The sequence below is a fragment of the Mustela putorius genome, unplaced genomic scaffold, assembly GCF_011764305.1.
Source record: "Mustela putorius furo isolate JIRA1106 unplaced genomic scaffold, ASM1176430v1.1 tig00000145_pilon_pilon_pilon, whole genome shotgun sequence".
In the NCBI taxonomy this organism is placed as follows: domain Eukaryota; kingdom Metazoa; phylum Chordata; class Mammalia; order Carnivora; family Mustelidae; genus Mustela; species Mustela putorius.
In genome coordinates, this window is record NW_025421294.1 from 29,043,395 (window position 1) to 29,058,545 (window position 15,151).

Genomic DNA, 15,151 nt, shown 5'->3' on the forward strand with positions numbered 1-15,151 from the left:
TCTTCTGCTTCTAAATAAAATCTTACTTCTCTGCCTTCCCACTATAGCTCTTGATGTTATTTCAGCACTTTGACCCCCCCATTGTCTTCCCATCTGTTAGCTTCCCCCTCCACACTTATTTGAATAGTGTAGATTCTCCTGTCCTTTGTTCCACCTATATTTTTGTCTTTTGCTCTATTTCCAAGGCTCCCCTTTGCTTTTGTCTTATTTCCCTATCAAACTCCTTACATTGGCTCTGTCTCTTCCAAATTGAAGAGGAGTGTTTGCTAGAGAAAATGACCCAACTGTGTTGTTTTGGCTGGTACATATTCATAGTCTTAAACATGTAGACTTCCAGCATTGCCAAGAAACCTTATGTTTCCTTGTCAGTGTATATTTTCCCATTATCACTGTTCTCATTTTCCCTCTCTGCTTTCCCACATTTCACAGCCTTTCCTTTATTTCTCTTCATCTACTTTCCAAAGAAAATAGAGCTCTTAGCATGAATTTTCTTAGCATTTTACCTTAATATCTACAGTTCTTTCTGTATCCGTGTCCTTCTTTGCCTCTTTCTAGCCTAGTGCAGGAATTATCCTTTCTTCTCTTTGAAATTAATCCTTTCACCTGTACTTTATACCTATCCAATTCCACTTCTTCAGAGCCTGTGCTTTGTCAGTCACCATCTCCCTTCCCCTTCATAATCTTTGTCATCGTTATGTAAATATGTTCAGATGGTCCTTTTTAATAGCAAAATAGCTGTCACTCCATGATTCCTTTTCTTTCTTTCTTTCCTTGACGCTTGTCTCAAATTCACTATTTCTCTCTTCTTTTCTCTGCAGTCTGACCTGTTGTACTTTTTATTCCTTAGAAGTGTCCTTGCCATGGTCACCAGTGATTTCTTTGAAATCATAGAAGCTAGTGGATGCTTTCAGTGACTGCCATGGCATTTCTTCCTCTCTAAAATGCTCTTCTTTCTAGTTTCCTGAAGACCTCTTTGATTTTCATTTTCTGTTGGTGTGTTCTTTTATAGTTTCCTTCACACAACAGCTAGCTACAGTTTAGTAAATCACTTCCTGACACAGACATTTACTAAGGATTAGACAGGAGAAAACTAATATTCTAATTACTCTCAAGAATTTGGAATGGAGATGTTTTATGTTGCGAATTAGGGTCACTTATGATGAAGTGATGAAGTTAAGGTTAAGATTCTCTTAAGGAGAGGCGTCTGGTTGGTTCAGTGGGTTAAGCCTCAGGTCATTGTCTCAGGGTCCCGGGATCGAGCCCCACATCAGGCTCTCTGCTCCGTGGGGAGTCTGCTTTCCTCTCTCTCTCTGCCTACTTATGATCTCTCTCTCTCTCTCTGTCAAATAAATAAATAAAATCTTAAAAAAAAAAAGATTCTCTTAAGTAGGTGAAGGAACCCAATCAAGAGTTGTAACTGATGGATTGTGAGTAATTGACCATTTAGCCTGACATAACTAACAGCAAAGAGCTCCTGGAATGGCTGTTCTCCTGTTACATCAGTTGTAGTGTGCTCAGCTCACTAGGTTAGTGTCTTCACCATACAGTTCTTTGTTTTCTCTTTCTCTCCCTGATCGTAGTCACTTCATTAATTTTTTTTATTGTGACAAAGAATGCCTATGTAAAAATACGTAAAACAAATTCAGTGGCTTGTTTTGACTTCTGAAGTGAGTATTGAGGTTAAGCATTGTCCAGGCTAAAAATAGAACATAGTCAGAGCCCTGGTCTACCTCTTGTGTTCCTTCTTGATTTTGCCGTCATCATTCCCAACATTATCCCAAGAGGTAACCACTCTTCAGACTTTTGAAACCATTTTTTGTTCCTTTGTTTTCCTTATAGCTTTAAAAACTAAATATATATCTCAGCCTTAAACGTTACCTGATTTAAACCTTTGTATAAGTGGAAAAATATAGTAACTCTGGGTGCATATGTGTCTTGTGTATGTGAGAGTATGTCGTTGTCAGATTTCTTTTGGTCAGGGTCAGTCTGTATTTTTGTGTATAGTTGAAGTTCATTTATTGTATTTGTTACGTCTGAATATATATATTTGTAGTCTGAATATACCATAACATGTTTATCCATTCTACTGTTGATGAACCATTTGTATTGTGTCTGTAACAGTACTTCTGTGAAGATTCTGATACAATGGAATGGAATGGATAACTTAAAAAATATATTAAAATATATTTTAAAATATTAATATATATAATTAAATATATTAAAAATACAACTTAAAAATCAGTTATATTAGATTTTGTCTATTTATTATATAGATTTAAAAAACTATTCTCTAAGAAGAGTGAGCCAGTTTTTACTCACACCAGCTTTATGTGAGAATTTCCACTGCATTTAGTCATTCATCACTTTTTTCTTTTACTTGTTTTTGTTTTATAAATACTTTAGCTGCTATAATTTAAACTGAAAGCTGTTTCTTTTTTATGTTTCTATATAAAGAATTAAAACTGTCTAAAAATATGGATTAATATTATTCCATCTGGGTTCATGCCATGAAGCAATGTGTATTTTCATTGTATTAACTATAGTCACATATTTTTATTAGGTTAACCATTTTTAGATTCAAATGGGTTGACTATATTGTGTATACTTGCTACAACTTTTATTTTTACTTTTTAACTTGTCAATGCTATATGAATTTTTAGTCCTAAATGGTGATATTTTATAAAAAGTACTTTCTTTAGCAGTAATACAACTTAGGGTTTTATTTTATTAGGTTTTATTTCTAGGAATTTATGTAGAATATTTACTAGAGTAACTAATGGGCCTTTATTTTTCTTTAAAGTTGGCCTTTGCCAGAGTTTGATCCAAGTCAAATTCGACTGATTGTATATCAAGACTGTGAAAGACGGGGAAGAAATGTCTTGTTTGACTCCAGTGTTAAGAGAAAAAACGAGGACATATCAGTATCGGTGAGCATCATTATTGACTGGTTGAAATTTAATGTCAGATATTTTAATGCAAGAAAGTATGAGTAAAATTTCAATTATGGCACTTTTGTTCAGTACAAAACATCTTTATCATGTTTGTAAAATTTAGAGCCTTGATTTTGAATATTTCTTAAAGGAAAAATACTTGTTTTATTTGTTATCTTTCTAGCACCAGGGAGCATTTTAGTTTCATATTTATTTTCCCACATAATTGTATTGTGAGATATTACTGGGAGTTCAGGAATTCTTATAGAGGATATGGTCCAAACCTCTCATCTCACAGTTCTACAAAGTGTGACCCGGAGAGATGAAATTATTTGTCTGAAGGAGCAAAGCAAGTTAAATCTTTTGCCCTTAGTCCCCCTGCTCTACAGTGTAAAAAGAGCCTCTATTTTGTTAACTCTCAGTGTCATATTTTGAAATATATTATGACTAGTTTAGCAGTAGTACATGGACATTAACTTGGTTGTCCAAGGAAATGTTAAACCTTAAAAATAGACATGCCAGTTATTTTGCCAGCCAATGATGGGTTTATTTGGGAATTAAAAAACATATAGTCCTGGACAGATAAAGTAAGGCAAAACAAAATCATACACAAGTCAGAAAGAAAGAGCAAAGGAGAGATGTGCTTTTTTTAAGGAGAAAAAGGGTAAGTTGGGTAGGCTGGTAGGAACTAAAAGTTCATTGGGGTAAACTGAGGAGTTTGAAGTGTCTTGGCTTCTCATTGGTAGAGCTCCTGAAGGCAAGAGTACATGGGGGAATAAAAAAGCATCTGTTCCTCAGCCAAACTAGTAGAGTAGTATCTACATGCAAGGTCAAGTCCTTGTAAGGTCAAGTCTGTCTCTTCCTGTTGGGTCTGCTATTAGCTGCAAGTGGTAGGGCATGAGAGCTAACTCCTGCAGAACCTCCAGACTCTATTTTAGTTAGGTTTCCCTTTACTAACTTTCACAAAAACCCATGTGACTGTCATTATCTTTGCTGCTGCTACTTATTAAATTTTCTGGCATAAAGACTTATTTCCCTAGATCTCTAATCTGGAAATTGAAGCTTGGAATAGTGATTTCTCCCTTTCACTGAATTAATAATTTTCACTAACATTTTGGTAAACAACTGAAAACAGAATACTTTGGGAGAGCTGTTCCCACCAATAGAATTGTCTGTTAAAGCCAACAAGTATTTATTTTTTGAGACTTTAGGAGTCTATATTTGAGGTTTTGTGTTCTTAAACAATTTTGATATATTGGGCATAGACTGTTGTTTGTAACTGCATCCTCAGCATCCACTACAGTGGTATATAATAGGAACTTGACTAATTTTTGAGTTAATTTGATTGCCAAGTTTTATAATGTTCCTTCTGATTACTAACACATTGCTCGGTTTTCTGGAGATGGTACTTTGTTTAGATTTCTTAGCCATTCTTTGGATATTTTTTTTCACTCTTTTATCAAAAAGCAGAATGTTCTTGGGGCGCCTGGGTGGCTCAGTGGGTTAAAGCCTCTGCCTTTGGCTCGGATCATGATCCCGGGTTCCTGGGATCGAGTCCCACATGGGGCTCTCTGCTCACCAGGGAGTCTGCTTCCCTTCCTCTCTCTCTCTGCCTGCCTCTCTGCCTACTTGTAATCTCTGTCAAATAAATAAATAAATAAAATCTTAAAAAAAAAAAAAGGGCAGAATGTTCTTAAAGTGTTGTTACAAGGCACTTGGAGATTTAGCTGTCTCTGTCCTCTTGGTGCCTACAATAGGGTACTCTTCTAGGGGAGTTAGACATTGAACAAAAAAGTACACCAATAAATAATACCAAATTATGATTACATGCTATGAATGAAGCACACAGAATGCTTATGAGAGTCCATAGGAAGGAGCCCAGTTTTCTTCAGTTTGGATGAAGGGATATTAAGGAAGTTTTCATTTAGGAAGTGAAATTCAAGCTGAGCTCTGAAGAAGCAGAAAGAATGGAATAGGGGATGAGTATTCCTGGTAGCAGAACCTGCATATGTAGTCTTCAAAGTGACTTAGAAGCTTGGTGAACTGAAACAACTAGAAGAACACCAGTCTGATGGACTGATAGTAAGTAGTATAAAAGTAGCTAGAGATGCAGTTGGAGAGAGAGAGAGCGAGCAGGAGTCAGAATTAGAGCCTTATCGGTCTCTGGGTTAAAAGTTTAGATTATATCCTAAATACAGAAGGAAATTACTGAAGGGATCTTTTTATATTTCAAAAAATCAGTTTGGTAGAGAGCCCAGGAATAAACCCATGCATATATGATCAGTTATTCTATATAATGGAGAAAGGATAGTCTCTTCCAACAAATGTTGGGAAAACTGGACAGTCACATATAAAAGAATGAAATTAGACCACTGTCTTAACACCATACACAAAAACTGACTCTAAATTAATTAAAGACTTGAGCATAAGACCTGAAAGCATAAAATTCCTAGAAGAAAACATGGTTTGTAACTATTCGTGGGAGAAAGTATTTACTAAGCACACATCCAATAAGGGTTTAATATCCAAAAAATATAAAGAACTCAGTAGGAGCAGTGCTTGGGTGGCTCAGTTGGTTAAGCCGCTGCCTTTGGCTCAGGTAATGATCCCAGGGTCCCTGCTCAGTAGGGGTCTGCTTCTCCCTCTGCCTCTGCCCCTGTGCATGGTCTCTCTCATTTTCTCTTTCTCTCAAATAAATAAATAAATAAATAAATATTTTTAAAAACTCAATAGCAAAACAAAACAAAAAAGTGCAATTAAAAAATGGACAGAACAGGGGCTCCTAGGTGGCTCAGTGGGTTAAGCCTCTGTCTTCAGCTCAGGTCATGATCCCAGGGTCCTAGGGTCGAGCCCCACATCAGGCTCTCTGCTCAGCGGGGAGCTTGCTTCCTCTGCTCTCTCTGCCTGCCTCTCTGCCTACTTGTAATCTCTGTCTGTTAAATAAATAAATAAAATCTTAAAAAAAAATGGACAGAAGATTTGTATAGACATTTTTCCAAAAAAGACATACGAGTAGCCAATAGTACATGAAAAAATGCTCAACATCACTAGTCATCAGGGAAATGCCAATCAAAACCACAATGAGATATCACCACACACCTGCCAGAATGGCTATTATTAAAAAGACAAGAAATAACAAGTGTTGTTGAGGGTGTAGTGAAAAGGAATCCTTGTGCCTGGTGTTTGGGAATATAAATTTATGCAGTCACTATGGAAAACAGTATGGGGGATCTTCAAAAATTAAAAACAGAACTACCGTGTGATCCAGCAGTTCCATTTTTAGATATTTATCCGCAGAAAATGAAAACACTTGAAAAGATAAATGCACCCCCCATGTTTATTGCAGCATTATTTACAATAGTCAAGACATGAAAGCAACCAGTTCCATCAGTGGATGAATGGATAAAGAAAATGTGTGTGTGTATACAATCAAGTAGTCTTCAGCCATAAAAAGGAAGGAACTCTTGCCATTTGTAACAACATGGATAAAACTTGAAGGCATTAGGCTAACTGAAATAACTCATAGAAAGATGAATACTTAATGATCTGACTTATATGTGGAATCCAAAAACAGTTAAAGTCATAGCTATGGCTGATAGGTGGTGGTTGCCAGAGGGAGAGGCTAGGAAGTGAGCAAAATAGGTGAAATGTGTCAAAAGGTGCAAACTCTCAGTTTTAAAATAAGTCATGGGGATGTAATGTACAGAATGGTGATTATAATTTAAAATGCTATATTGTATATTTGAAAGTTGCTGAAAGAGTAAAAGTTATCACAAGAAAAAATATGTAACTGTATAGTGATAGATGTTAACTAGATTTATTATGGAGGTCATTTTGCAGCATATAAAAACATCAAATCAGGGGTGTCTGGGTGGCTCAGTTGGTTACGCGACTGCCTTCGGCTCAGGTCATGGTCCTGGAGTCCCCAGATCGAGTCCCACATCGGGCTCCCAGCTCCATGGGGAGTCTGCTTGTCCCTCTGACCTCCGCTCTCATGCTCTCTCTCTCTCAAATAAATAAATAAAAATCTTTAAAAAAACAAAAACATCAAATCATTATGTTGTAATCCTGAAACTAATATATATCTCAGTTTTAAAGATACAGGGGGGAAAACCACTTTTGCTGCTATATGAAGAATGGCTGGATTTGGGGGATAAGGGGGAAGGAAGTGTTTGCTGAATACAGCACTTAACTTTGATTAGCTGAATGATGAGGTAGCCACACAATCACAGAATTGTGGATGGTTAAGTAGACAGTTGAAATCTAAGGTTACAAATGTAATGAGCATATCTTCTTTGCATTTAGACTGATGATAGCTCAGCAGAACTACACTGAAGCTGAGGTTGATATTGATTGATAAATACTGCTTTTTTTTGAAATATTTATCGAGGTTTTTCTTTGGTTGGCAATGTTCCATTGAATTGCAGCATGTGACCTTTCCTTTCCAGGTGCCCCTCAGCATTCTTACTTTTTATTTTAAACAACCTTGTGAGTCTTGACTCATACTATTTCTTGAACCCTTCCTCCCCACCTTTTCTGGAATGATGCTTCATTAGTCACATTGGTCTTCCCTCTTGCTGATGTCTTCCTTTTTCCCTTTCAGGTAGCTTTTTTTTTCTTTGTCTATAGACCTCCACACAGCCTCTTTTCCCAACACCAATGAAGTGATTATACTTTTACTTTCTCTTTCTTATATGTGTTCTTTTGTCTTTTTCTGTCTCTGACTCTGTTCTTCTCACTCTTCCTTCTCAGCATCTGTTTTTATCTTTCGGTCTGTCTGCTTCACTATCTCTCAGGCTATCTGACTGTTCTGTCTCTTGTTCTCTCCTTAATGTCTCTGCTTGGTCTTCTCCATTTCTCTTAGTCTTTTCTCTGACTCTCTGTGTTTCAGCATTAATCTGTCTTCTGGCTCTAATCTCGTATCACCCACTCATTCCTCAGTCCTCTGAAATTTTCCTGTAAGTCTACTACTTTTTTTAAAAGAATTGTTCTGTAGGGGCACCTAGGTGGCTCAGTCATTAAGCGTCTGCCTTCAGCTTGGGAATCATGATTCTGGGGCCCTAGGATCAAGCCACATGTCAGGCTCCCTGCTCCACAAGAAGCCTGTTCTCCCTCTCCCACTCCCCCTGCTTTTGTTCCCTCTCTCGCTGTGTCTCTCTCTGACAAAAAAATAAAATAAATAAAATCTTAAAACAAAAAATGTTCTCTAGATTCATTGGTAACTAGAAATCAAACAGTGTTGAATACCTCCAGTCTTTTTTATATGTCCTCATCCTTGTGTGCCATCTCCCTAGATGAAGATTTATTTGCTTTCAAGGTTTGTTTTATCAGAATTTTAGGAATCTTTTTTGATTCTTCTATTCCTTTTCTCCTGTATCAGAATTCTCATAATCCTTGGTTCATAGTCTTTCATAGACTTCCATAGCATAGCTGTTTTTTATGTGCTTTCATTACTAGATTGGAAAAAAAGACAAAGTAAAAAATTTGTCTGTTACTCACCTTAGTTTTCTAAACTCCACAGTGCCTCAGCATGTGGCACTGTGCAGTTCAGAAAACTAAGGTGGACATACTTTCATCAGTTTCAGTTAGGAAGGGTATTATCAAAATCCTGTAAATACTTCTATGAAGACGTCATATATTCCTTTTGAACACAGTGAATCACATTGAAATACTCATGTTTCTTCCAAATTGCAAGCTGTTTGAATCTGTAAGTGATTTTTAAAAAATCTCCTTTACTATTACAATAATCTTGGAAAATCAGATCATGTGGGTTCTGTATAGGCAAAGAAGGACCGTGTGATGTAAATGATAATTTTTTTACTTTTTACACAATATTTTGAGTTTGTGCATAATAAGATAGTTTAGACTTAGCAGTTTATTGGATAAAGGTAAATCATTTCACCTTTGTCTTTGCAGAGCAACATTCTATTTTGATGTGATAAATATTGAAGTCATTTTTGTGTCCTTGCTCTTAGTTTAAAATAATCTTACCAGAGAAAATAAGGATTATAAATATGAATTTGGCCATGTATTTCACCAAAAATTTTATTGAGAAATGTTTTATCCTAAAGTTGAGAAAGTAATATCATAAATTATAAATGGAGAACTAAGGTTTATAATAAGTCATAGCAGATGGCTTCACTCTGTTCCTCTTATCAAAAAGAAATTAACATTTTCTAATTTGAAAACAGCTGTAAGTTTCTTAGGCAGTTTAATAGTAGCCTGAATCTGAATTTTAGGAATATGTTCGAAAACAATTTTTATTTGAAAGTATATTTCATTTCAGGGTACATCAGCGTTAAGAAATGACTATTGTAAAAATACTTAATGAGATCTATTTAAATAAGACAGATGAAAGATAATTTTCTTTATAAAGATGATAGATGATAATAATTCACTTTATTGAGTATTTTAAAATCTGGGATGGGAGGGGGAAGGTTGGTAGTATTTTCACCGTGGCACACTGATTCATAATCTGGGTTCTGTTGAACCAAAGAATTCTCTACGAAGAGCATGATAGTACCTTATAAGGATAAAGAGATCCTTTCTGTATTTCCTTGCAAGGAAAATACTGTATATTTAGAGTATATTTAATGGGTTTGGGGACGAAATGAGGAGCTCTGTGTTTTACATTTTAACTTCTACGACGGTGAATTACATGAATGCTTAGATTTTGTGTCAGAAATTACTGGGTATTATGTACAACTAATGAATCACTGAACACTACATCAATAACTAATAATGTACTGTATGTTGGCTAATTGAACTTAAGAAGAAAGGAAGTACTTTGCGTGCCTAAATATTGTCCTATAATGCTAAAATAAAATTATATTGATAACTGTATAGCTTTTCAGAGCATGTATATTCCAGCTCTATTATATTAATGAAAAATGACTGCTGAACTGTAAAACCTGATTAAATTGAATACATTCAGTGATTTTAATAAAGTAACTTCCCCTGTTTGTAAAAATGTATTTTTTTATTTTTTTACATTCAATCCTGAGACCTTATTCATTTTATAGCTGAAATGTAAAAATTACTGAGATGTCGTTTCTTTGAAGAATGATGTTAGTCAAATGTGTACTGTGTGATTCGATCACCTGATAGTATCCTTATCTTGGGCATTGTTTTTGTTTTCATGATAATGTAATGCTATTTCATGGGCTCTCAGTGAAGCTATATGGTCATTTTCATGCTTCAGCCTTCATTCATTACACACAAGTACAAACTTGTTTATCAGTTGTATGTAGAATTTTGTACACTATGAAGCATTGTACAAGTGCTAATTGTTGAGTCTTAATTATGATATCAAATTTGGAACATTGGATTTTAGGTAATTGGACCTGTGTTTAAGTTAATATACAGGAATCAGTAAGCTCCATATATACTTATAGCTTCCAATTAGACAATATGAAGAAAGCTAGGACTCCATTGGAAACAGCAATTTGAAAAAGTGCTTCTGCAGACCCTTTAAAAAAACTATGCTTTCAGAACTTTAAAAGTCTCCAAAAGTACCTATTTCTTTTTTTTTTTTTTTTCAAAAGTACATAAAATCTTACTTGCACAAAAGGAAAGGCAAATATATTCTTGGGTAATATTCCCTGTCCTAATGTCCCTTCTTTCAAAGTTGCTCTGTAAAATAATATAATCCCAATACAAATTGGCACTCTTATTATTTTGTTTTTGGTAAAGGGCAGTATGTAGAACTAGATAGCAGAATCTGGAGTTCAGATGGAAGAAAGTGAACAGTAAGTGGTTGAAAAACTGAAAAAGGACAGTGGGGACGAAGCTAGCCCTACCAGATTTGCAAAAATACTGTGAAATTTCAATAATTAAAACAGTGTGTTACTCGCACATAAAAAGAAAAGGGGAGTAAAATAAAGAATCAAAAGATCTACATCCACACAGGAATTTATGTATGATCAAGATACAAAGACTAGTAAATGGTGCTGAGTCATTAGACAATTATTTAAAGACAAATTTGCATTTATATCTCAAGTATATTAGACATATTAATGTAAAAAACTAAAGCTACAACTTTACATAAGAAAACATGAATGAGTTCCTTTATATTTGTGGAGAAGATCTTTCTAGTTACGATTTAAAATCCAAGAGCCAGGGGCGCCTGGGTGGCTCAGTGGGTTAAAGCCTCTGCCTTCGGCTTGGATCATGATCCCAGGGTTCTGGGATCGAGCCCCGCATCGGGCTCTCTGCTCGGCAGGGAGCCTGCTTCCTCCTCTCTCTCTCTCTGCCTGCTTCTCTGCCTACTTGTGATCTCTGTCTGTCAAATAAATAAAATCTTAAAAAAAAAAAAAAATCCAAGAGCCAAAAAGTAAATTTGACAGTCAAACCAAACAAAAATCCAACATAAAACCCCTAACAAACTCTTGTGGTAAACATAATAAAAACAAAGGAACAAGGAAACAAAAACACCACCATAAGGAATGTTTAAAATAATACCCTGGAGGAGTGCGGGGAGGCGGGGGAAGGCGGCGGGGGCCTGCGCTCGTTCTCTGTCTAGCTGTGACCGGCTGAGGCGGCCCGGCGGCGGCACGGAGACGGCGGATTCGCGGGGCTACTGCAACACTAGGGTGTCAGTTGGTCCCGCCCAGAACTTCAGTTCTGCTCTGCAAGGATATATAATACCTGATTGGTGTGTCTATTTAATACAAGAAAATGGAAACTGAACAGCCAAAGGAAACCTTCCCCAACACCGAAACCAATGGTGAATTTGGTAAACGCCCTGCAGAAGATATGGAAGAGGAACAAGCTTTTAAAAGATCTAGAAACACTGATGAGATGGTTGAATTGCGCATTTTGCTTCAGAGCAAGAATGCTGGGGCAGTGATTGGAAAAGGAGGCAAGAATATTAAGGCTCTCCGTACAGACTACAATGCCAGTGTTTCAGTCCCAGACAGCAGTGGCCCCGAGCGCATATTGAGTATCAGTGCTGATATTGAAACAATTGGAGAAATTCTGAAGAAAATCATCCCTACCTTGGAAGAGGGCCTGCAGTTGCCATCACCCACTGCAACCAGCCAGCTCCCGCTCGAATCTGATGCTGTGGAATGCTTAAATTACCAACACTGTAAAGGAAGTGACTTTGACTGCGAGTTGAGACTGCTGATTCATCAGAGCCTGGCAGGAGGAATTATTGGGGTCAAAGGTGCTAAAATCAAAGAACTTCGAGAGAACACACAGACAACAATCAAGCTTTTCCAGGAATGCTGTCCTCATTCCACTGACAGAGTCGTGCTTATTGGAGGAAAACCTGATAGGGTTGTAGAGTGCATCAAGATCATCCTTGATCTTATATCAGAGTCTCCCATCAAAGGACGTGCACAGCCTTATGATCCCAATTTTTACGATGAAACCTACGATTATGGTGGTTTTACAATGATGTTTGATGACCGCCGTGGGCGCCCTGTTTGATTTCCCATGCGGGGAAGAGGTGGTTTTGACAGAATGCCTCCTGGCCGGGGTGGGCGTCCTATGCCTCCATCTAGAAGAGATTATGACCTCCACCACCTCCTCCTGGACGAGGTGGCCGGGGTGGTAGCAGAGCTCGGAATCTTCCTCTTCCTCCACCACCACCACCTAGAGGAGGAGATCTAATGGCCTATGACAGAAGAGGAAGACCCGGAGACCGCTACGACGGCATGGTTGGTTTCAGTGCGGATGAAACTTGGGACTCTGCAATAGATACATGGAGCCCATCAGAATGGCAGATGGCTTATGAACCACAGGGTGGCTCTGGATATGATTATTCCTATGCAGGGGGTCGTGGCTCATATGGTGATCTTGGTGGACCTATTATTACTACACAAGTAACTATTCCCAAAGATTTGGCTGGATCTATTATTGGCAAAGGTGGTCAGCGGATTAAACAAATCCGTCATGAGTCAGGAGCTTCGATCAAAATTGATGAACCTCTAGAAGGGTCTGAAGATCGGATCATTACCATTACAGGAACACAGGACCAGATACAGAATGCACAGTATTTGCTGCAGAACAGTGTGAAGCAGTATTCTGGAAAGTTTTTCTAAGACTAGTGAAGAACTGAAGGAGTCCTGCATCTTTTTTTTTTATCTGCTTCTGTTTAAAAAGCCAACATTCCTCTGCTTCATAGGTGTTCTGCATTTGAGGTGTAGTGAAATCTTTGCTGTTCACCAGATGTAATGTTTTAGTTCCTTAAAAACAGGGTGGGGGGGGGAAGGGCGTGCAAAAACTAACATTGAAATTTTGAAATGGCAGCAGAGTGAGTGAATTTTAATTTTTGTTCATTGTTGGTGGTTTAAAAGAAAAAATTCCCCCCATGTAATTATTGTGAACACTTTGCTTTGTGGTCACTGTAACATTTTGGGGGGTGGGACAGGGAGGAAAAGTAACAATAGTCCATTTGTCCCTGGCATCTATTCAGAGCAGTGTGCAGAATGTAATGCTCTTTTGTAAGAAACGTTTTATGATTTTTAAAATAAATTTAGTGAACCTATTTTTGGTGGTCTTTTTTTTTTTTTTAAGACGGTCATTTTTCAAATGGCTGGATCCTCAACCCACCCCAAACTAAACACTAAGTTTGATTTTCAGCTCCTCTGTTGGATATAAATAAATGTATCTCTTGGAAATAGGCATAATATCTTGGCTAATTCCATTCTGGTGATTTCTTGATTTGAAAGTCCATTGCTTGGGAAGAAATTCCGTCATACACATTTATGCTTATAATAAGCTGGGGATTTTTTGTTTGTTTGTTTGTTTGCAAATGCTTGCCCCTACTCTGCAGCAGTTTTCTATGTTAGTAATTATAAAGGAGAACCAAGGTGGGGAGCAATACTATAAATTGAGTAATGGTATAAGTATATGCCAGAAGCCTAATGGCAGCAAGTTTTATTAATCAGAATTATACTTGGTTATGGAAGTGACTGATGCTAAATAAATTCTTATTATTTTTTATTAGATGATTTCTCACCTATAGACAAACTGTCAGCCTGCTAGTGTCTATTAGTTAAACTTTGTAATATATATATATATATTCTTGTTTTTTTCCATTGTATGCAATTTGAAGGAAAAAGATGTACCATTTCTCTGTTGTATATTGGATTATGTAGGAAATGTTTGTGAACAATTCAAAAAACGATGAAAAAAAGTTCCTGTGGATGTTTTGTGTAGTATTTTGGCATTTGTATTGATAGTTAAAAGTTCACTTCCAAATAAATAAAACTCCCATAATGCTAAAAAAAAATAAAAATAAAAATAATACCCTGGAAAAATGTTTTTACAGTGTATAAGCCCCAAGTGGTAATCTTCTATATAAAGAGTTCTTAGAATCTAGATAGAAGAACCACTTAGAAAACTGGGTGAAGGACAGGGCAGAGAGTTCACATACAGAAGGCCATTACACATTTAATAGGATTCATATTCTCATTTTTAATAAAGGAAATGAAAATGAAAACTATACTGAGATTTTAGTTCTTTCCTTTTAGACTGGCAAAAATTCAAATTTTAATGGTAGTAGTAATGCTTGTAGTATCCATGGAGGTTAATTTGCAATGACTACCAAAATTGTATCTATTTTTGTGGTTTTTGTTTGTTGTTTTACTTACATCTGATTTATTCCCTACTACCCACAAAGGATTTAAATTGCCTTACAAAACCTATAAAATATAAGAAGAGTAAATTTTAAATAGGTGAGAAAAGGAAGTCGAAGAGTACTTGAGATGAACCTTAGTTGTTTTATTTTTGAGTTTATTTATTTTAGAGAGTGTGCATGCACACGAGAGAGTACAGGTTGGGGGGCAGTGCAGAGTGAGAGGAAGAGAATCCCAGGCCGACTCCCCCCAAATGCAGTGCTCACTGAGGGGCTCTATCTCACAACCTGTAAGATCATGACCTGAGCTGAAACCAAGAGTCAGATGCTAAATTGACTGAATCACCCAGTCCCCTTACTGTTTTTGTGTTATCATGATAACATTAGATAATTAATGTTTATGGTAGGAGAAACTCAGTGATTGAAAGAGGATGAAGAAACAGTTCCTAAAACAGTAATCTCTTTTTTATGAAGATAAGATACTGTACAATAGTCCCAACTTTTTCCCCCCAGCATTACTGAAATACAGTAGACCTATAACACTGTGTGAATGAATTTAAGGTATACAGTGTAGTTATTTTACCTATGTATATATGAAAAAAGGACTACCATAATAAGGTTAGTGATCACATCTGTC

At 36.7% G+C, this 15,151-nt stretch overlaps 2 protein-coding genes across 4 annotated transcripts in view; both read left to right on the plus strand.

Moving 5' to 3' along the window:
- Positions 1-15,151, plus strand: part of FNIP1 (folliculin interacting protein 1) — a 155,333-nt gene that overhangs the window by 54,444 nt on the left and 85,738 nt on the right. For all 3 annotated transcript variants that reach the window (XM_045075544.1, XM_045075546.1, XM_045075545.1), the window contains exon 2: positions 2,801-2,927. In XM_045075544.1, the coding sequence (XP_044931479.1) occupies positions 2,801-2,927 (127 nt within the window). The remainder of the gene's footprint in view (positions 1-2,800; positions 2,928-15,151) is intronic.
- LOC101673410 (heterogeneous nuclear ribonucleoprotein K-like) lies at positions 11,427-13,422 on the plus strand. Its single transcript, XM_045075547.1, is given in 2 exon segments — positions 11,427-12,444; positions 12,447-13,422. Coding segments are annotated over 2 exon segments (1,368 nt in total). The 5' UTR covers positions 11,427-11,606; the 3' UTR covers positions 12,977-13,422.